The following is a 22,155-nucleotide window of genomic DNA, read 5'->3' as shown; positions in this document are numbered from 1 at the left end:
CATCAATCTACACTTGATAACCTATTTAGACAACAAGAAAATGTTTTTTAGCAATTTCTGCAAATTTATTAAAAACATAAAAAACTGAAATCTCTCTTTTACAAAAGTATTCAGACAATGAATTCAGTACTTTGTAGATGCCCCTTTGGCAGCAATTACAGCATCAAGTCTTCTTGGGTAAGTCTCTACAAGCTTTGCACACCTGGATTTGGGCAGTTAATCCTATTCTTCCTGGCAGATCCTCTCAAACTCTATCAGATTGGATGGGAAGCGTCTGTGAACTGTCATCTTCACATCTCTCCACAGATGGTCTATGAGGTTTAAGTCTGGGCTTTGGCAGGGCCACCCACTCCAGTGTTTTTCTTGAATGTATGCTTTTTATCACTGTTGTGCTGAGAGGTGAACCATTGCCCCAGTCTTAGTCCACATGCACTCTAGGGTAATTTTTCTTCAAGGACCTCTCTGTATTTAGCTGCATTCATCCTTCCCTCAATTCTGACCAGTGTCCCTGTCCCTACTGCTGAGAAACACCCCCACAATATGATGTTGCCATCACCATGATTCATGGATGCATAGGGATGGTATGAGCCAGGTGATGAGTAGTGACTGCTCTTCACCAGATATAATGTTTGGAGTTCTGTCCTTTAAATGCTGTTTGGCAAACTCCAACTGGCTTATTCAAAGTGACCTCCATCTGACTACTCTACCATAAAGGCCTGACTGATGGAGTGCTGCTGAGTGCTGTTGTCCGTCAGGTTATCCCAACACTGCAGAGGTTATCTGAACCTCTGTGAGAGTGACCATTGGGTTCTTGGTCACATCCCTGACCAAAGTCCTTCTTGCCTGGTTACTCAGTTTGGCCAGATAACCAACTCTAAGAAGTGTGTTAGTGGTTCCACACTTCACAATAACTGAGGTCACTGTGCTCCTGGGAACTTAATGCTTTAGAAATGGTTTAATACAGTTGTCCTGATCTATGCCTCACCACAACTTTACCTTGGAAAGTTCTGTAGACTTCATGGCTTAGTTTTTGTCCTGACATATACTGTGAATTGTGGAGACTTGTAAACACAGCTGCATTCCTTTATAAACTATGTCCTATGTCCAGTCAATTCAGTTTTCACAGGTGGACCCAAATCAAGCTCCAGACAAATCTAAGGGATAATTAAAACAAACAGGATGCATCTGACCACAATTTGGAGTGCTAGAACAAAGGTTCTGAATACTTTTTTTCATGTTCTCATTGTGGGTTACTAATACTCAAAAATGGCAATTACAGCCATTTAAAAATAAATCTATATCACAATAAAGTGTGGAAAGTCTGAACACTTTCTGAATGCACTGATGTGCTCTTCACACTATGCAATACGTGCAGTAAGTCTTTATCACAACATTTTGACTTGTCATAGTAAGAAAAGCACTAGTGTTACAAATAGTTCTATCCAAGTGTAAGTTAGCCATAACAGTGTGACAGTGAGTCAGCATGCACAGTATCACGATCCTGAGACTGAAGCAGCTAAGTCCTTAATTTCGTTATTTGTCCCGTTGTATTCCCCACTGTGACATATCAAATACCTCCAGTGACAAAGGTCTATTACAGTGTTGTATTTTTTTTATAACAAGGATCATTTTTAACTTATTGCACACCTGTTGCTACTTCAATTCCATCAAACACACACACACACACACACACACACACACAGTGTCAAGACAAAACATTATGTGGGTAGGATTGCAATTTTTCCAACCATATTTCTGCTCCTAGGGAACAGAAAAGCGTGTTTTTCAAGGATCCACAGTGACAAGGATGGTATATCATTATGATTAAAATGTCGTTCTAGCTCAATGAAAGTAAATTACGGCGGTTATATAGACAAATGTCAGTCTTCTCCTACTGAAAACAGACTACTAACCGTACTAACTGTACAAAACACTTAACATGTTGTGGACACTCCAGTTGTAGGAAGATAGTTTTGTATGGATCATACCATGTTAACTCAAGTACTCCTCAAAATCAAACCCTTAAACGGATCGCTTATTGAGTTTTAGTCGTATTTTAGCATGTGCAATGCTTTAAGTTATTACATCTGTGTTTTTTTGTCACTTTATTCTCAGCACAAACACATCAGTTTAACTTTTGGCTGTCCAGTTCCTCGCACGCCTCCCCTCTCTGACAGTGGTTTGTCCCTCGCTCCAGCTGATCGGCCCAGGATTCCCCGGTGGCTCTGTCCGTCGCTGGCTCTGACGGTTCAAATGTCTCAACGTCGACTTAAACTGTTTTAATTTTACGGAGTTAGTGGCCGCTCGTGTCGGCAAAAACGTTCCCCGTCTAGCGAAAGTCTGAAGGATAATCTGACCGGGGGCATTAACTCTGCACTTGTCAAAGCAAGAGGATCTAAACGCAAATACGAGGCCCTCACTCCATCCCCGGATTCACCTGCTACGCGAAGAGCCTCACACGGAAGACCGACATGGGTGACACGGGGAGCGAGGGCAGCAAGCCTCCGAGTAACGTCAACGTTATACCTCCGCGCTGCCCCTGTGGTTTCTGGGGGTAAGGCGAAAAAAATCTCAAATGTCTCGCTTTCAAATGCTTTCTTCCTCTACCGACAGCTAGCACAGTCGCTAGCCACTAGCGTTAGCAGCTCAAACAGGGATGAGCTGCTTTTCTTATTACCCCCCTCCCCATTGTTTTGTAGCATTAGCTGCTAGCTAACACCAGCTGGCCTCGGTAACCTTCTCCCTGCGGAGGAAGAGAGTAGGGTAGGGGTGTGAGATAAGCCCTCCAGGTAATGTGACAGGTGTGACAACGCTATTTAAAACCGGCTAGCTAAAGTACTGAGTTCAGAAATGAAGAAGCTGGTTAAAAATACCAAACTGAGCTGTTGTTAAACCTTAAACTGGACATGGGTGGAAACCAGGCGCTGATGGTTTTGTCAGTTCAGAATGGCTGAAAAGCAGAATATGTGCAAATATACTGAAGTAATCGACACAGTATGTTTGTTTAAGGTTTCCTAAGCACATTAAATCTCATGTGTACATTTTATGTTTCAAGTGTATTGGGACACAAAGCTATTTCAGTCTGCTGCTTGTTTGCTCTAATTGGCAAAGGTTAATTATATCCATGCAGGCACATATAACACGATTACAGTCATTATGAGAAATGACACTTAAACAGTAGTACCTGGAAAAAATCTGAAATTGTGGTGCTTTAAAATGTGATTAAGTTGCATTTGCAAGTTAATATAATTTGTATTTGTTTACTTTTGCATGGTGAGATAATTTAAAGGAGATCATAATATGGTTGATTTGTTTGACCGCACCTGTAGTCTTCATTGTTCAGTTCAGTAGTAAATGAATGAAAGAAAAAAGGCATCATCTAAACAGATCGGAAGTATCTTCTTCACTATTTGCATATTTTAGGAAGTGATCTGTTTGAAAGCGAGAGCTTACCCACTGACTGGTTGGACAGGCATAAAATGATATAAAACCCAAACTATTGCAGTCTTTGTCACCAGATCTCAAAAGACCAGACCAGAGTTCACATGTTTTCCAAACAACATTGCAGTCTGCACCAAATCTATGGCATCTCTGCGTCTGGTTACAGTGTCAAAACTAAGCTCTAAAAGTTAAATTTCCTTCTTATTTATAACAGACTAGTATAAAGCTGTGAAGGTTTGCTCCAAATTTGAAATTCTTTTGAACATGTCTACAATTCCCTGGCACATTTTAGACAGAATATCACAACCGGACATAGACCGTGTTCACTTCATTTTCTGTCACTACTGTTTGCATTGTAACACCAGCTTATCTGTCCCCATGTTGACAAAATATTTCTGCTGATTCTAGTATTAGAATTACATTCAAAGTGATTTTTTATACAATATTTAACTACCCAGTCACTTTTTCAAAATTAATGCTATATACAGTAGTTTTGATTGAGTTATTATTAGCTGGACAATGTGGGACAGATACTGTTGGTGATTTGAGAACCAAACCAAATTGTTGTTAGTTACATCATTGCATTCATAACCCTTCTATAAATTGTACTCCCCTACCCACTGAAAATAAGAAAGAGAACTACTGAAATATTTTCCCTACTATATTTTTGGACTCCCCATCTTCGAACATTGCATTCACTAACTTATTTTTATATTTCTTAGCTGCCTCTCATACCAGTCTGTCTGGTCCATTACTGTGGTAAAAGTCAGTATGAGGTGCTTTCCACTTGGTAGAAATTTATTTCCTCCATAGTAGCAAAACATAAAACATAATACCGTTTATTACGACTGTGGGGTAAACCAGACTTATTAGCAACTAGCAGACACAATAGTTGTGTCCCAGTTCAGGGTCTGGATCCTTTAAAGAACTCCCCTTCTTGGGGTATATTCTTCATATAAATTCTTCATTTTGATTAATCAAGTAGTAGATAGCTCCTCATCGGATGATACGTTTACCAGTTAATAACTGAGCACCTGAACAGGCATTCTTAATAAACATGATGGAGTCATGTGGTATTTCCTGACTTTATTAGGATTGCTTGAATGCTTTAGAACATTACTTACTACAACATAATAGATTGTGGTATATTGAGGGTACACTTAGCAAAGGATGCAGTAGTGGTGCCCCCCAATTTTAGGCAAGAGAAAACTTCTCAGCTGCATTTTTACAGGTCTTTGAAATGAGACAGGCCTTGTTGTCTAGTCATGTTAGATTTAGTGTAGAAACCCAGCCCTTAAGTTAGATGCATTTAGGCTTTGTTAGAAAAGTGTGAGGGTCCTTGGATCAGTCATAGGACAGGTAGACTTACATTATGTCAAGTTAAAACAACAACCAAAAAGGTTTGTGCAGTGGGTGCAAGTGGGTCATGATGAGGGCATGGCTGAGGGCAGTGACTGTATAGATGTGACATCACAACCTTACAGAAGTCCTGACAGCTTGTTTAGAGGCACAGTTTCTGAATATGGTTTGAGCATGTCAATACTTTCACAGTGTTTTTATAGTACCCAGACCTGCTGTATAATCTAAAAAGACATTGAGATCTCACTGTCTACAATATGGGACCTTTAAATGCTGCAGATGTTTTAGCGTGATGATGACAAGAGGCAGATTCAGGTGCACCATGTGTGGTTGTGACTGCTGTGCTGTGGTACATAAACCATAATTGCATATGACATTTAGCAAGAGATGTCAAATTAATGCTTGTACTTCCTTTGGTTATGTTCTCCTGAGAGCAGCAGGCTTGATTGTTTCTAAGTGATCTTTGGTGAGGCAAAGAAAGTGGCCTTATTTGGTGGAGGAGAAGACGATGTTTAATTGCAGACAAGATAAACCTGAACTACAGCTGGGTTTACTAATCACAATGTGTTTTTTGGTACTTTTTGTCCTTTTCACATTTAGTAAAAAGTTCTGTTTTTACAGCAGCTTAATTAACCGGTCTAAACCTACTTATTTACAGTCTGCTTTGTGCAACTTTATTGTTATCAGTTGTGTTTGAATGTTACATTCCTTCGCCCTGCAGGTGTGGATTGTTTGTGTTGGTCTCAGTCAGTTTTGTGTGTGTGTCTGTGCAAGTCCTTGTCAAGGTTGGTAAGTGCAGCTTAACTGGGACTTGTCTCACATAGAAAGATGAACACAGCCCTGTATCTCTGCCATGTCCAGACACTCTTATTTGTGTGTTTTTTAAAGGCTAAATGCACATCTTCTGTTTGTTGCTGCTGTGGTTAGGTGCTATGTTTTGATACTGTGTAGGTGTTCTTTATCTTCAGTTTCATTTACAGTAGTAGATAGGAAAGTATACACGTGGCAGCAATATATACTGTATTGTGATGTACAAAGTTCCCTGCAAATTCACAAGAGAAAGAGATTACATATAAAACTGCCAGACAGGAGAGTCTGTTTGTGGCTTATCCAGTGACTTTAAAAACCTTTTAAATTTGCCAGAAAATAGTCTTGTGCAGTGATGACTACTATAACATTGCTGGCAATGGCCTAATACATTTAGAGACATTAAAGGGGTAGTTACCACAGTAGAAACAGTGTAGCAAAATCTGTGCCAACTGACTCATAATTTCATGGTATATGTGTATATATTGTCATATTGTGACCTTCCCTATGTCAGACCTGTGCACCCCTGTCCACCATAATGAAAATACATGACCAAATTGTGGTTTACATTGAGGAGTATGTTTCCTGTTTCAATTAAACTGGAAAGTAAACTGTGTGCTATACATGGGAAAGAAACTGATTCCTAAACTCAAACTACCACTAACCCACTGTGATTTCCTATTAGCACAAAAGATGGGTAGCACTGAAATATAATGAAGATTGCTGTTGACAAGGCTAGAGAGTATTGCTGGATTAGTTGGGAAATTGCTTAATCAATTAGTTTATTAATTAGCCCTGTATTGCTATTCATAATAAGAATTTGTTGGATCAATAGAAGCATTGAATGCATGACTGGCAGAGACTCCATTGGAGAAGTAATAAAATGCTTTTGGCTCACAGTTTTTGCAATTCAAGACCTTAGAGAATACTGAAAGTGTACACTTTTTATGCCAGTGTAGTTATAGTTACCCTAACCCCTTTCATTGTGGACTGAATGGACTGTTGTAAAGATAGTACAAAGATTTACCAAAAAGACACAGTTAAACCCCAAAGGTAGTTCACTATTTAACTTCTCTCTCTCTGTGAAAAGATAAGTTGAAGCTGTCTCAGTATTCCGGGAAGCTGCACAGTTTTATAAGTTGTAACCTTAATCTTACATTTCCTCTTATAAAATGTCAATAAGGTAGCTGCTATAAAATTGGAAAAAAAAAGAAAAAAAGAAAAAAGAAAAAAAAGTGTGTGAAATATTTTTAAGCAGAAACATTCACTGGTTCCACTGTTTTCTGATTTTCCTACTCATCTGATGTTAAACTGAATCTCTTTGGGTTTTGGACAAAATAAGATATTTTGATGTGGTAAAATAAGAGGCATTTCTCTCAATTTGCTGACATTTTATAGACCAGACAATCAATCAGTTAATCAAGGCAGTAACTGGCAGACAAATTGATAATGAAAATGATCGTCAGTTGCAGCCCTACTTCAGACGATATGATGGCCAAGCTGACCCTGCCTTTTTTTTGAAAACTCATCCATGAGAAGCTGCCACTTAAACAGCAAAAAGTTCAAATTCATCTAGGTAATGTAAGACCTATTACTAACTTGGGATACCCTTAAATTTATTCAATAAAAAAATAAGGCTGTATTGGTTTTCAAGATGGAAGTTGCTATTTTTAATTCTTAGCGGATAAGAAGGATTGTGCTGCCCTTATGTTTGCTATTGAAGAGTCCATCAGGAATGCAGACTACTGGACATGCTTTTAGTGTGAATGTTGAACATCTTAGTATAATCTCTCCTCCTCTGTGTCATAAAACTCAGTTGAGCCCTTCTCTCTCACTTTTTTAAAATCCCTGATAGATAAACCATCATTTAATAATGTCTGTCTGTGAGGACTCCACTAACAGACTTGTATCTGCAATTATGAAGTTGTTTTATCTTTTACTGTTCATGTCAGTAGTGTTCCATGGAACTTAATTCACTCAAAAAAACTTATCACCCATCAAAGCCTTTACTCCTTTGTGTCACTCAGGCTGAATTACCAAGGCGACAGAGCCCATCTTCCTGTCTGTTCCAATCAGGTATTCTCATTAGTAACAGCAGTGGGCCAAGTATGAAATAGACTGATTGTGAGCACTCTCTTCAAACTTCACTCAGCTTAACAAGCATGCAGTCATTTCTGTCCTGCGTGTGTATTCCTCACCCTTTCTCACCCCTTTTAGTTCCTTAATTAATCTGTGATTTGATTACCTCTGATTTGTAAGGTTGACAACAGGATACGACTTCTTGTTTATCCAGTATCGGCTTCCTCCCTGCCTGCGTCTCATGATGAGATTTCTCTTCTATCCTTGTTTCTTGCTTCCTCCTTTTCTCCTTTATACCCAAGACCGCACACACCAGCAGACTGACAGACAGCCCTCAGGTTGACTGCAGCTGACCCTACATTTAGAAATGAGGACAAAGGTGTGCAACGAAGCGCCCAAAATAAATAGAATGTGACTGATAGCAGCGACCGTCACGCTCGACGCGCAGACAGTAAGGACGAGGGCTGGAGAGGAAATGAGAGGAGCCCTCTCAGAGGAAAGCCAGAGCCAGCTGTTGTGAAAGAGTTGTGCCACTGAAATCAGAGAGGCTTTAGTCATCAACCCCTTAACAACAGCTATTATATATCAAAGATCTTCATCCAAGATCAGGAAGAGAAAAGCATGTTTGGGAAACAGTTTGAATTTTTCCACTGAAATAAAAGAAATAACTCTAATAGAGGCTTTTGTAGTTGTTAAAGAGAGAGGACAAGTTTAATGAGGTTTGTAATTTTCTCCTTTTGTGACTATCGCACGCCTTCATCAGACCAGTTGAGTGGTTGCCATGTCAGCTGTGTACATTGTCTACACACAGGCTAGGGGCCTTCACATTTGTAATGGGAATCAACTGACTTTGCAGATTTGAGCCAACTTGCGTCTCCATACTGACATTTTCACTTCCACTGCTGCTACATTATACAGATCTAATGATTGTTTGTTAAATACAAGTGATCATTAAACTTGATAATAATATAATATAATAATTATATAATATTTTGACCATTACTGCTAACTATACAATAGGTAAAATATAGTACCTGACAGATCAGTGTAAAAATGACCAAAATTAATAATAAAATATTTTAACAGATGACTTTATTTCAGCTCATTTTAAAGCTACATGAAGCACATTTTGACCACAAGGTGACAGAAAGAGCCCAAAACTACTTCTCCTAAGAGTTTTAAGTACTCCAAACAAATACACAGAAACACAACTGACTAATCAAGTTGTAATGTTGCAAGTATGTACTAAAACTCAGGCACCCAGGTGATAGTGTGGACAAAATACATTTAATTCAGAAAATAAATCATATTTATTTTTTACATTTCTATTTGGATTTTTTTCTCTATATTTAATATTCCTGCAGTGGTTGCAGGATGTACAGAAAATGATCTAGACAAAAGTTGGTGTGGCTTCCTAGCCAGTCTGCTGCTTAGACCTTGACAGCCCCATAGCATGGCAGCTTTGAATTCAGTGAATAATTTAATACTGTAGCCTGGCTCACACTCCTTATCTTGAATTTTTCTTTCCTAGGATCCCAAATGCAAAATAAAGTCTCAGCCTGTGACTTGGGGTCATGGAAACATGTTGTTACTCTTGCTGTGTGGATACCCACCAGCGAAAAAGCATTTGAATTTTTTTGCATCCCACTCTGCATTTTTTTTTTTTAACAAGCGTATGACTTCTGTATTTCATTAACACATTTATTTCCCCTCTCTGCTTTTTTCATCAGGTCGAGCAAAACTATGAATCTATGCTCAAAATGTTTTGCAGGTAAGTTCTGCTGTGTGTCAACTGATCTTGTGTCTGACACTGAGTGGTGTGTGTGTTGGGGGCGTGGGGGGTCTTATGTGAATAAGAACTGTCTCAACTGTTCTGTTCTGCAGGGAGCCCGACTAAAAATGGAGGAAGAAGTCTGAGACAGAAACTCAGCAAGTGATGTGCTATGATCACAAACTTTTAACTCTGTTTACTGTACAGACTTTTAGTTATATAGTTTATAGTTAAAAGGAAAGGGCAATTCAAACTGCATTTTATCATTTTCTCAGCTTTAACTTCAATACCTTGCCTTTACCCAACTTGAATTTGACCCATAGTTTTATTGGAATTTGCTGGACAGCCATGAGGCAGTTTCTATTTTTGCTGCTTCTTTTCATCAATAAGGTGATAACCTTATTGGAAACCTTTGAGAATCACAATATTTTGTCCCTTCTCACTCTGGCTTTAGTTCATCCTTGGACAAAATCAGTGCCAGAGGTACAGAGTATGAAAAGTATGTCCATTTACATAAGATTCAAACAGAACTCTGTTAGTATACCACCGTCTCTGTGCGAGGTTGAGCATCATCTGAGTTCCCTCTATGTTACAGTTATTTGGCTTACTGTCCAACTTAACAACCACTCCATACTCAAATAGTTAGATGCATACAAATATGTACATACAAATGTCTTTGCCTTTTTTTTTGTAGACATTCAGAAGAAACAGCCAGACAATGATTGTGCTTCAAAGACCCCCTCAAGTTCCAGCAGCAGCCAAGCAGACATCTTCTGTAATGAAACAAACAGCAGCATTAGTCAGTCACTGATGTCAATGCCCAATGCATCAGAGGACCCCTCACCAGAGGAGACAGGAGTGACATCTCTACCTGCTCGGGATGGTAAGACAGCAGTTAATAAGTGAGAAATTAATCTTATCAGGTTTTCCTTTCAGCTCAGATGTGGTGTAGTGCCATGGCCTCTTTATTATTTCAGATTGCTTCTTTTTTTCTATGAACCTGGATAGTGGAGTGATCCCACTGTAAAATGTCCAAACTGCATGAAGTGTAGAACTATAAGGCCATGTAATATGGTCTGTTTGGTTTGTAATGCTGACCTTACACATTGAAATAATGTATGCACACATGGCAGCAAATATAGAAGTATGTTACTGTGTACAGGCTCTAAATTTACTGGCCAGAACCAGAGTTTTTTGTAGCCTTTGGTCCAGGGTATCTTTCTGTAGATGTCTGATACTAGTTTCTGCCAACTGAGGCAGCAGCAGCTGCAGTGCCCCTGCCCTGGCTATATTTGTCCTCATGGCACAGATAGAGAGAATGATAGGAAAGGGTATCTATTCAGAAGTGAAGGTTTCAAGAGGACACCTACAATTGCCAGGGCATCCGTCATCGCTATACAGTGACAAGGTTATTTGCAGGGGCCGATGCAGGACAGAACAATAAAGTGGCTACCAAATGGATGTGTGGAGCTTGTAAAAAAAATTTACACACTAATTACACACACTCTCTGTTACAGCAGGACATTTTTTAGTAAAATGCATGAGTACTTGATCATTGCAGATTTTTAGAAACAGATCTCCTCATGGAACTGGCATATATTCCACTCACAAACTAACAAACTCATTCACTTGTGTTCGTTTCTTAATGTACCCATCAACAAATTCAAATGTTCAGTAAAATTTAGTAAAGAACCCTATAAAGTTAATGACTGAATACCCATCAGCCGCAGGTGTACTGATGCTAAAATATTGTGTTACATAACATATGTGTTTGTGTTTTGTTGTTATTTGAAATGTTTCTGTATTTTTGGACTTGTGTGCTATGGCTCATTTTGATCTAATTAGTCTTTCCTGTGACTAATATGCATTAATACTGCCATAGACTAATATTATGAACAGAAAGTAATTAATACCACCTTGTTTCCTAAGGAAATGTTTAATGTCACCATTCGAGTAATAATGTGTGAGTTATAATTACCAGTACTGCAATGTATATATTTCAAAAAAGTTAAATGCGTACACATGACTCAGTGTTTGTAGTATCAATCACTTCTAACTAACTTTTAAAAGTGTGTAAGGATCAGATGGCTCATACAACATATATCTGGTTTAACTGTAATTATTTTTTTCTGCCTACAGTCAGCCATCTCTTGCTAGTTTCAGTCTGCACACACGCCCGCTGCAGTCTCCCTGTCACAGATATCTATCACCGTTGCTGTGGGGGGAAAAAAAGAAAAGCTCACAGTATAAGAAAGGGTTGCACACACCACAGTCACGTTCTTTTTATCCTGTTACACGTGGAAAACCGTGCCGGAGTATCTAGGCAACCAGCAGCAAACTCTCCCAACAGCTTGTGTCCTTGGGCTGTTACAATTATAAACTCTGGGCCTTTGAGGATAACCTGTGTTTATTAAGTTGTTTTTAACACATGACTTAATCTGTCAATCAGTTGGAGTTCTCCAATTTTTTACACATTTGTTTGGCTTCTATATTTTGCCACTATGTTTTTATATTATGTGGATATGCATGATTATATATTTGTGGACTTTCTCTATTTTTGGATTATTTATTGACTTATGTATTGGTCTGTTCTAAATCAACATAGCAGATGTTTAATTTTTTTTATAAATAGAAATTAAGTTTTATAAAGTTTTAAAAGGAGGAAACTTAACATCTGTATGTCCTCTCTTTCCTCCTATTTTCCTTTCTCATTCTCTCTCTCTCTTCTCCTCTCCACTGTATCTGTCTCTCAGAGGTATCCAGCACAGACACAGTCTTCAGTTCACTCTCCACTCCCACAAAACGCTCCTTTGAGTCAGGTATGCTGTAGCTCTACCACTAAAATGTCCATTGTTGTGTTTTGTACTGCGACCCAGTAACATCAACAGCATTGGATCGATCCAAAATGTCCAGGTTAATTGTTCTTACAGGGGAAACAGCACAGGGGAAGGATGTTGGTGATGCAATAGAACATGACTGCAAGAAGGTGCAAATGTAAAGCCAATAAAGCGGTTAGTAGAGTGAATGATGGTTATGAGAGTATATACATATACATTAGTCTCACAGAACAATAACACAGACGTACAACAAAGGTTTTAAGTTGTAAAGGTCATACAGAAGAGAGCTTTGTAGCTCAGTGGTTAGTACTGTCACATCACAGCAAGAAGGTGATTCTGTTAGTTTTGGAAACAGGTCACAGTGACACAAATCTGACAAAGCTGAAACATGGAGACTCTCTTCTAGTGTCGATTATTGTGCTTTCACCTTTAGGTGACACTACCTGCACATGAACACTCGCACATGACTAAAGACAACTGCAGAGTGGGCAAGGCTCAGCAGTGATGTGTGAACATGTTGATCCCTTGTCTGATGCAGTGGGATCATGTGAGCTCCATGCTATATTTAAGCCTTTTGCTGTAGCTGAATGTGTTTCATTTTAAAGCCAGGATACCCTTTAGCTTTACCGGTCTTTTGTGCAACCTATTGCACTCTTAAATTAAAGGTATATTCTATCCATTTAGAATAGAAATGTTTTGGCCTCAAATGCTTTTTTTAGCACACAAAAAAACCTTGTCGTTGACTCACAGTTAAATTTGATGTTCCTGCCTGTGTAAATTGGCCACAGAGATTTACCCGGATAAGAAAAGGCAGACGAGCAAGAAACCATTTTCCTCCCCTAACATGCACTCACACATGTACAGACACACATACACGCATACACACGTAGGGATCGATGGGGCAGGCAAGGGGGGATCTGGCTGCTCAGCTTGGCCTAGTTCTCAGAGATTTATTGAGCGCTGATCTGCATTCGGCCGGGCCAGGGAAAAAGTCTGCAGGATTGATGAGAAAAGCTGAGTTGAAATTCCAGCCGACCACTGGAAACTCGCTACATACTCTTCCTGTCTCAGGTGCTGGGTTGAATGTAATCTAATGCACAAGAACCATTAATCTCCAAGGCACCTTTTTATTTAACACAAAGAGGCGTTTTTGTCCCAGTGTGCCATCATCTGTTCTCTCACAGTTACAGACCTCAGTAAATCAGAGATGATGTCTTTATATATTTAATGAAAGTTGTTATGGAGCCTATTATTGGAGGTCTGAAGTCTTCTCTTGAAATTCTAGTCAAAGCTGCAGCTCTAGACACGGGAGACAAATATTTTTTGGATTATTATGTGGGCAGGGGAGTAATAAAAGGTGGAGCAGATTTTGGCTGCAAGTATATTGGTAGATTAATTATTTAAAACCATTTCTTGCAGGTCGATTAACCTTCACATACTTTTGAGTCTTTTGACAATAGAAAACCGATTTCTTCATTTTCTAAAAAGGCAGTTTGTCGGGGCTCCAGACCGTTTAGTTGCTCTCTGCATTAACAGTACATCTAGGATCATCAAGGATGTACATTTTCTTATTTTTGTGAGAAATCCAAATGTTAAATGTAAAATTCAGAGGTAAAAGCTTTAACACAGTTGCAGTTAGAGAGCCCAGCAACTGTAGATAATTTCTCCCTCTTTGTTTTTGTGTGCACGCGCCGATATTTGTCTCCAGCCTCTGAGTCAGAGAGCGATGTTTCACCCGAGAAGCGAGCAAGAGTGGGTGTGGTGCCAGAGAGCGAGGAGTCCTCATCATCGTCGTCATCTTTGTCTGCATCATCGTCATCATCATCGCCATCCTCGTCTCGCAGCGGCTCCAAACAGCGGAGCCGTAAACGTTGCCATCGCTGCCAAACCAAACTGGAGCTGGTACAGCAAGAGCTGGGTTCCTGTCGCTGTGGTACGATGATATAACTCTGCATGCACTAACATACATTACAACAACAAAGTGTCACCAATGAAGAGACATACAGTACACTAAAATGTGCACAGGCTCACTCACACCCCGTAGCATATACACATTAACTAGTGGCAGCCATTATTAGAGACCTCAGTTGTGTACCCTGCATGTGAGGTGTCAAATTACTTTTTCTGTGGTCCGTATCGGCCTTGTAAATAAATGTTAGTTAACTTGGTCATAGGTTTGTGAATTTCACATGCAGCACACTTAAATACATCTACTACCTATGCACGTGTTTGTGCTGTTGACAGAAATGTCGATGCCCGCAGTGCTTGTGCTAGCCTTGGGGGACCATTACAGAGAACCCGAATGTTTCACATTGCACATAAAACATAAGCCAATTACCACAAACACTAATTCAGTTTAAACCAATACTTGGCTTGCTAATCAACTTGTTTGCATACAAATTAAAGTACTTAAAAAGTCACAGCTCCTCACTGCTTAAAGACCATCTGCTTAAACCCACGCAATAATTTCTAAATTGGAAATTGACTTGCCTTTTTTTTTCCCACCAGGCACTGCTTAATGCACGGGCCATCCATCCCTAATAGTCCAGTGCTTACTATGAAAACATGCTTTTTACAGACTGAAGGGGAAATGGTGGCAATTACAATGATTTCTGACTATTGCAGTAATTGCAGATTACTTTGCTAATGGTTCTGCAGAATGTAAGCCAAGAAGGTCTGATAATGAGTTGAAAGCATGATCACTTTTCAGATAGTAAACGGGGGGGGGGGGGGGGGGGGGAGATAGCTCCAACACAGTATCTGATCCAATGTTGTCACACTCAGTAGACTTCTGCTGTTACACAGTGACTGTGATATTCATCTTACGAGGTGTGAGTATGGCACAGACTAAAAGCACCGGGACTTAAAAAGCTAATTAAATCATACAAGCTCTCTTCTGATGAAGAGACACTATCTCTGCCTAGTACTTCACATCATCTGTGCAAGCAATGGCCCTAAAATTTCTGATTTGAAAACACACTATGCCTTTTCTATAACCTAAGAAATGTGTACCTTAGAAATGTGCTTAATATATTAACTTGTATAATAGAATTTTGGTTTGTTCTGAATATGGAAAATCGATTGTGGTGTTTTGAATTTAATGAAGGTTTAGTCAGTAATCAGTCTGTAATATGGTACATTATAATTACATTATGGCTGCCATCCATTTGTCCTTGCTGGCATGGTGCGTGTTGTGCAGTGGCAGGCATGGTGAAAATAACTTTAAATAATCACCCTATTAATTCATCATCTTACTGTCTGAAGTATTTCTGTCCAGTAGATGTATGTACATTTTTCAGCTTGCCCTCATTCTTCTGAAATGGGTTATCTATATTTTTACCTTTAGGATGAATAAATATTTCAGACAGCTTCGATTTTACGCAAGGAAAACTTTGAAAACTTAGTGCACACACATGGGTTTCATTTTATTACCCAAAAGCATTTTTCACTCACTAAATTTCCTCCCAGCTCATTGATATTTCAAAACTCAACTCGATTTGAGGTTGAAAATCCACCACTGTTTGGGCATTTTCTAGCAGGCCTGTCCCTGTAGTAGACTCAAATGTTCAAACTTTCTTCCTTCCGCTCCCATCGTGTGCACTGTAATCGCATAGGTTTTAATTGCATAGCAAGCAGCTGTCAAACTGGGCTCTTAATCACTGCTCATTGAATGCCAGCGGTGTTATTATGTGTATTAATGAATGAATTTAAGACGATGAGAGCTAACGAGCTTCTCTGAGCTTAACGAGCCCCTTACAGTGGCAGGGCCTTTTGTTGAGAGTGCTACAGTAGAGACACAGTCAATGAGCTAGATGAGGGTTGTCTGCCTTTGTTGAATGGCATCAAAAGAGGAAGCTATCTAATAGAATGTCCTCTCTGGTAACAGGATGTTTTACAAAGGCATTTAAAGGCAGTAAATATCATCTGCCCATGGCTATTTCAAAATACGTGTATATTTAAGAGATGTTTATCAACCTATAGTGTCATGTAAGCTATTACCACATGCAGTATTTCTAATGCTTGTTTTGCAAATATAACACTCACCTTCCTTTTTCTCTACCCCCTCACCCACCCTCCAGGTTACGTCTTCTGTATGCTCCATCGGCTCCCAGAGCAGCATGAGTGTCTGTTCGACCACCTGGGCCGCGGCCGTCAGGAGGCCGTCCTAAAGATGGTCAAGCTCGACCGCAAGGTGGGCCGCTCATGCCAGCGCATCGGGGAGGAGTGCTCCTGAAGAACCTCGGTGTTCAGACGGTGTCTTAGCACTAACAGGGATTTGATTTTTTTTCCCCCTTTCGTCTCATTTTGTTTATCAAGATTTCTGCTGGTTTTTTTTTTTTTTTTTGGGGATACAAACCTTCACCTTTTTTTCGCTTTAAATTATGCTTGCTCTTTTTAAATCCCACTGTTACTCATATCCCGATTTCTGTTTTGAGCTTCTGTTTGCTTAATCATATCCCTGCTGCTAAGATGCCTTTTGGAAAAATCCGCACCCAGGAATGAAAGAACAGTTAAGAGCAAAGGAAATACATACAGTTTGTTCACATTTTTTGCAAGCTCCCGTCTACACAAGTGAGTGGAGTAAGAACGAATAAAAGGATGAAGAGAAGAAACACAAATGTTTGTCCTGGAAGCCAGTTTAAGACTATACTCTTTACCTCAAAAAAGAAAAAAAAAAAAACAGCAACAACAACAAAGAATGATGACAAGGAGGAAGAGGAAGGGATGGTTACCCTTTGTGTACACTTTTGCTTTGGCACTGTTTATAGACTGTGTTCTTTACCTCAAAATCAGACAGAGCTGCTTTCTACTCTGCGCCAAGCATGGACTTTATGAAGCAAACCGAGCTAGCCAGCCTCCGTTTAAGTCAGTGTCTTACCCCTCTGGCCTTCCACCACTTTTAATCCCAAACATTTAGAAACACAAACACCTGTTAATTATCCAGTTCAGGATATCTAATCCCAATCTTCACCCCTTCCTCATGCCACTTTTTTCTCTTTTCCACTCCAGGACACTTTTTACTCCTTTGTTCTGACATCTCTATGAAGGTGTTTCTGACACTGTGGACGGTAAAACTGGGGTGATACTATAAATCCAAATCCAGAAGTTGCAGTGTGAGCCGGACTCAAAACGCACACACTGATGACGGGGGAAAACAGTTAGCTGGTCGTCCTCGGATTGCGCACAGATCTGTCTTCAATGTTGGGATATGATTGATCAGGACTTTGTTGAGGATTTTCTCTGTCTTCCTCTTTTTGTCTCAACCTTTATCTCCTTAGTCTCCACAACCCTTCCATGAAGACATTTCCTCCTCACCCCCTTCGTCTTTTTCTGCAACATGTGGATTACGTGTGCAGGATGTGTACAAATTTCAGGAGGACTAAATTCACAGGACATGACTGACATTGAGGTGTGCTTATGGTTTATCAGTGGACCTGCACTGTACACATCCTCACATCAGCGTACTGATACACACGCTGACACTTTTATGTTGTTTATCTGCTCAGCTGTTGATCACCATGGGCACTAACTGGCAAAATCAAAGGTTGCTGTACTCCCTGAGTTTGGACTGGAGCAGAAATTGGCAGCGCATCACTCAGAGGTTCCTTTTGGGGACTGTGATGACTGTAATAATAATGTCTTAGGCCTTCAATTCAATTATCCAATTTGTTTATGGTCACTGGCTTTGAAACAAGACCTCATATTTTTTTCTTTTTCTTTATTCTTCTTCCCCTCAGTACTTCAATGTCCCTATTTCCTTCCTATGCCCCGTGTTTTGATTTCCTACTAGGCACGATGAGCTCACATGCATCCTCCTCCTCTTGCCTTTGACTTTCCTTTGCTCATCTTTCCCTGTATTGATTGCTCTATTTTTCCTCATTTTACCCTCTTCTTGTCTCCCCTCCTCCTCCTTTCTTGTTTTGCTGTGATGGGGGAAAGAGAGCTCGGGTGAGCAGAATGCTGAGAAGTTAAAATCAGCAAATAATTACTGTCAAAACGTTTTCCTGGTGGACTGTGGAAGGAATGAACAGAAAATGCATAATGAATGAATATTCTGTATCTTAAAGAAAACCTTATTTAACCCCTTTTTTGCATTTCACATTTAGTTACACTTTAGTGTAGAGCTGCATTTTTTTTGGTTGTAATGTGGTTAAAAAATGGGAAGATGAACGTGGAAAATTCTGTATTTTTGTTTTCATTGCTTTACCTTTTGCTTCCCTTTCCAACTTTTTCTTTTACTGAGAAAGAATAAACTGGTGTGGACATCTCTGGTGTACTTATTGACGTGATTGTTTGAAAGAGTTATGCAGTTTTATTTCTTGTTTTTCTTCCACTCTGATTTGATCTTGCAGTTGCACTTTGCAAGAGGAAATTCACATTTGGGACTGGGATCAACATTTATATATATTTTACATAAATTTTCATGAATGCACATATAAGGATGGTTAAGCATTGAAGTCTTTTTGCAACATGTTGTTGGGCCATGTCCTAACATCCTGCCAATTTAATATAGTGATGTAAACGTCTGTTTACTGCTCACAGAGGGCTGCTATAAAGCTACTCTAATTTACTTAACAAATCTGTTTTGAGTGTGTTAGTGTGTGTGCTTGTGTGTGAACATGTGCGCTCCACTAATGGAGAATTTTAACTAAAGAGGCTTCTGATGGCAGTGATGAGACTTGTGGGCCGGCTGCACTAATTAATGCTGTTAAAAAAAAAAAAAAAGCAAACATAATATATGTAGCTGTGATCAAAAGACATCTTCAAACGTTGAAGTTGGCCAGCTGCCAGCCTGAGTGTAATCTCTCGCCCTCCTCTTCACCCAAACTGAGCCAACACTATGGAGGTAAGCGGCTAAATGTGAATTAGTTGTAACAGAAGTTTCTCCTCTCTCAAGGTGGTTGAAAGTTTGAACAGCCCTGCTGGGTTACAGACAGCTTTTAGATCTCTTTAAACTTGCCCTGGCTAGTTCTCATTTTACATTCTCTTGTCGATTTTTTTTTTTTTTTAGTTCGGTCAGTCTCTCAGCTTTGGTGTTGGACCCCACATTGGGTTGTCTGACATGCAGATAGTATTCCTGGATTTATTTTTTGATTGAAGCAGAGACCTAAATATTTAATTTCTATATGATCCATTTGGTGCTTCCTCTGTGTTTTCATGTGGTATGCCATATGTTAACATACCACATATAACAACTGTACATGCTGAAATCCTGAGACTTTTCTACCTTTAAATTATGAATTCTACCTTTCCTGACACTGATCTATTTATTGCTAATGAGGAGAGTGTATTTTCCTGCTTTGTATTTCTTTGAATTGGTTTGGGATACACTGATACACATTGTATGTTATAATCTTTTAAACCCTCCTCAGGCACCCTCTCTTTATTTTGGTTGTCAGTGTCTGTCTCTCTTTTGTGTTCTATGTTGTCTTGATTATATCCTGACACACAGGAAGAAGCGCAGTGCCAGGATTGGGTGGCAACAAGGAGCATGAGATCTGTATTTGCTGGAAGCTGCCTAGTGTTAGAGAGGGATTTGGGGGATAAGATGTTGTGGCCGGTGGTAAGTAATCTCCTTACAGCACAACAAACAAGGAAGCCTGCCATTCTCTCCGCCTTGATTGGCTACCATCAGTTATCCACACCATCCTCGTATTGAATAAGGCCTTGTTAAATGCTTTGTCTCTCTTGCCACTCCATCTGTGCCTTCATGACTTGAATATCATTACCATCTCTCGCTTTCTTTCTCTCCTCAGACACTCGCTCTCGAAAACCACTAGTTTGTGCTTCCCAAGTGTGACTGAGCACAAGGGTGGAAAGTGCTGATGTGTGAATTCCTACTTCAAAAAGCGGGCACCACTTTGAATCAGAGGTTAGAGAGAAAGAATGATCTCAGGTATACAGTAAATCCAATGGAAGGTAACAATGTCCAAAGTAAGCGCCAGATCAGTTTCACTGTCTAATGCGTCATAGGCTGTTTTTCCAGGCAGTGCTGGTGTTCTCCAGTGTAATAGTAAAGTCACTTATTAGTCTTATTAAATTTGATGAGCAGTTGTCAGTAATGAAAGCATGTCTGTAATTACATCTGATCCATTATATCCGTTTAAGCACAGATGATGTTGCTCCCTCATTTATTATGAACTGATGTCAGAGCTCAATAACACAGTGTATGTGCTTTAATCAAATATTTCTAATTTATACAATATGCATTTAGTCATGAATATACTGTATAAGAATAAGTGTCTGAACTGTGGAGAGAATTACAATAATGAAGCAAATGATTCATGTAATTATAAGGCAAAAGTAGGTAGGAATTCCTTTTTGAATTATATCAAAACCAACAATCTTTGGTGGGAGAGCTAGGTTACGCTAAAGAGGTTTGGTGGTCTTATGTTGAAAGCAACGATATAGTAGGGAAAGTTCTTGACTTCATGATCGTTACTGTCATTCCTTCTTTTTTTATATATTTCATAGATGTGAGTTGTCTGTAAGTTTGACATAGCTTGAAGTTTGGGAAAACCTGTTGTCTTAACCTTTAAAACAGCTACAATCAATGCATAATAGCAATGCATCAAATGACTGTGTGAAGTGTCTACAAAGTCCACTCTCACGAGCCTAGTTCTCCAGGTGCAGCCATCAGCCAAAAAGCTCTGATAAACACACTGTATACTGCTTGCCCAGCACCAAACTACAGACAGACAAAGTTAGTCATAAGCTGGTGAACACAGTGGAGCATTTATCTACTTAAGTGCCAGAAATTTCCATCAAGAGTAAGTGGAGATCAAAAACTGAGCTATTGGGCATCATGTATCAGGAAATATGACTCCAAATGAATACTAGTGCTGCTCTGTATTTGTTGAATGTGTAATTAGAAAACATTTTCTAACACAATATCAACTTAAAAGTTCAAATTCAAATAGCCTCATTTACGGACAACACATATTAAACTGATGACTGATGTTGAGGCTTATCTAAAACACAGACTTTACAATTCAATTCAATTCAGTATTTATATAGTGCTGAATCACAGCAAAAGTCATTTCAAGGCACTTTTCATATAAAGCAGGTCTAGACTGTACTCTTTAAAATATGATATTTACAGAGAGAGACCTAACAAATCCCAACAAGTGTTGTCAGATGGGTTGACCCATGTGACATCTGTGCATCTCCTGCACAGCAAGCAGCAGGGAAACTGCCGGCTGTGTTCACTAGTCATTTTGCCCTTTGTGGATGTTACACTTGTGCCAGCTGCTTAACTTTAGTGTCTGTTGCAGAAATATAAAAAACTAACGCTCTCTATGTTATCAGCATGCATCATGGGTTGAGATACATTGTTTAATATTCTCTGAGTGTAACTCAATACCCAGAGACACATAAGGCATAATCCCATCTCAAACCACAGCTAATGACTGCAGCACCATTCATTACCATCCTAACCATGTTTAACCACCACAAAGTGACACTACGCTACAGGAGCCTCAAACAGGCGTGCTGCTGACATTTGGTCAGATTTAAGAGGAAATTAGCAGCGGCAGTGTAAGATCTAATCCCGGTGTAGCCATTACTGTCAGTCGGACATTTTTTTTCCCCCTGTGACCTTTAAGGAAAAAGCTGATGGCACACTTCTCTTCAGGTACTGGCTGACTTCAACAGAGTGAGATAAACCAGCGGAAAGGATGAGAATTTAATGAAGAATTACAGATGAATTGGCAGGTCTGTATTACAGTGGAAACCCATAATGGATGACAAGCAAGAGAGGGTTTCAAATTCCAAAGAAATGATGAGCTCAGTTTCACAAAGCTATATTTATCCTTATATGACTACCTGAAATCGCATTAGGTTTTTCAAACCATTTAGTCT

The 22,155-nt window shown here is 39.5% G+C and overlaps 1 protein-coding gene across 1 annotated transcript; it reads left to right on the top strand.

The window, feature by feature from the left end:
- The first annotated feature begins 2,179 nt into the window (after positions 1–2,179).
- Positions 2,180–18,562, top strand: LOC108876976 (AN1-type zinc finger protein 3). Its single transcript, XM_018666847.2, has 6 exons — positions 2,180–2,554; positions 9,417–9,457; positions 10,152–10,340; positions 12,211–12,276; positions 14,003–14,227; positions 16,374–18,562. Exons 1-6 carry the CDS (start codon positions 2,472–2,474, stop codon positions 16,526–16,528), a joined length of 759 nt encoding a protein of 252 aa, XP_018522363.1. The 5' UTR covers positions 2,180–2,471; the 3' UTR covers positions 16,529–18,562.
- The last annotated feature ends 3,593 nt before the right edge of the window (positions 18,563–22,155 follow it).

This window comes from Lates calcarifer, linkage group LG2, assembly GCF_001640805.2.
Source record: "Lates calcarifer isolate ASB-BC8 linkage group LG2, TLL_Latcal_v3, whole genome shotgun sequence".
NCBI classification, from domain to species: domain Eukaryota; kingdom Metazoa; phylum Chordata; class Actinopteri; family Centropomidae; genus Lates; species Lates calcarifer.
Note: the sequence above shows the minus strand (reverse complement) of the source record. Positions and strands in the feature narration are given on the sequence as shown.

Bases quoted from the DNA above. Each gene is read 5' to 3' on its own strand.
- LOC108876976 (XM_018666847.2), top strand. From the start codon at position 2,472: ATGGGTGACACGGGGAGCGAGGGCAGCAAGCCTCCGAGTAACGTCAAC. The intron at 12,277-14,002 runs GTATGCTGTAGC...ATTTGTCTCCAG, and splicing joins AAAACGCTCCTTTGAGTCAG to CCTCTGAGTCAGAGAGCGAT. The intron at 14,228-16,373 runs GTACGATGATAT...CCCACCCTCCAG, and splicing joins GCTGGGTTCCTGTCGCTGTG to GTTACGTCTTCTGTATGCTC.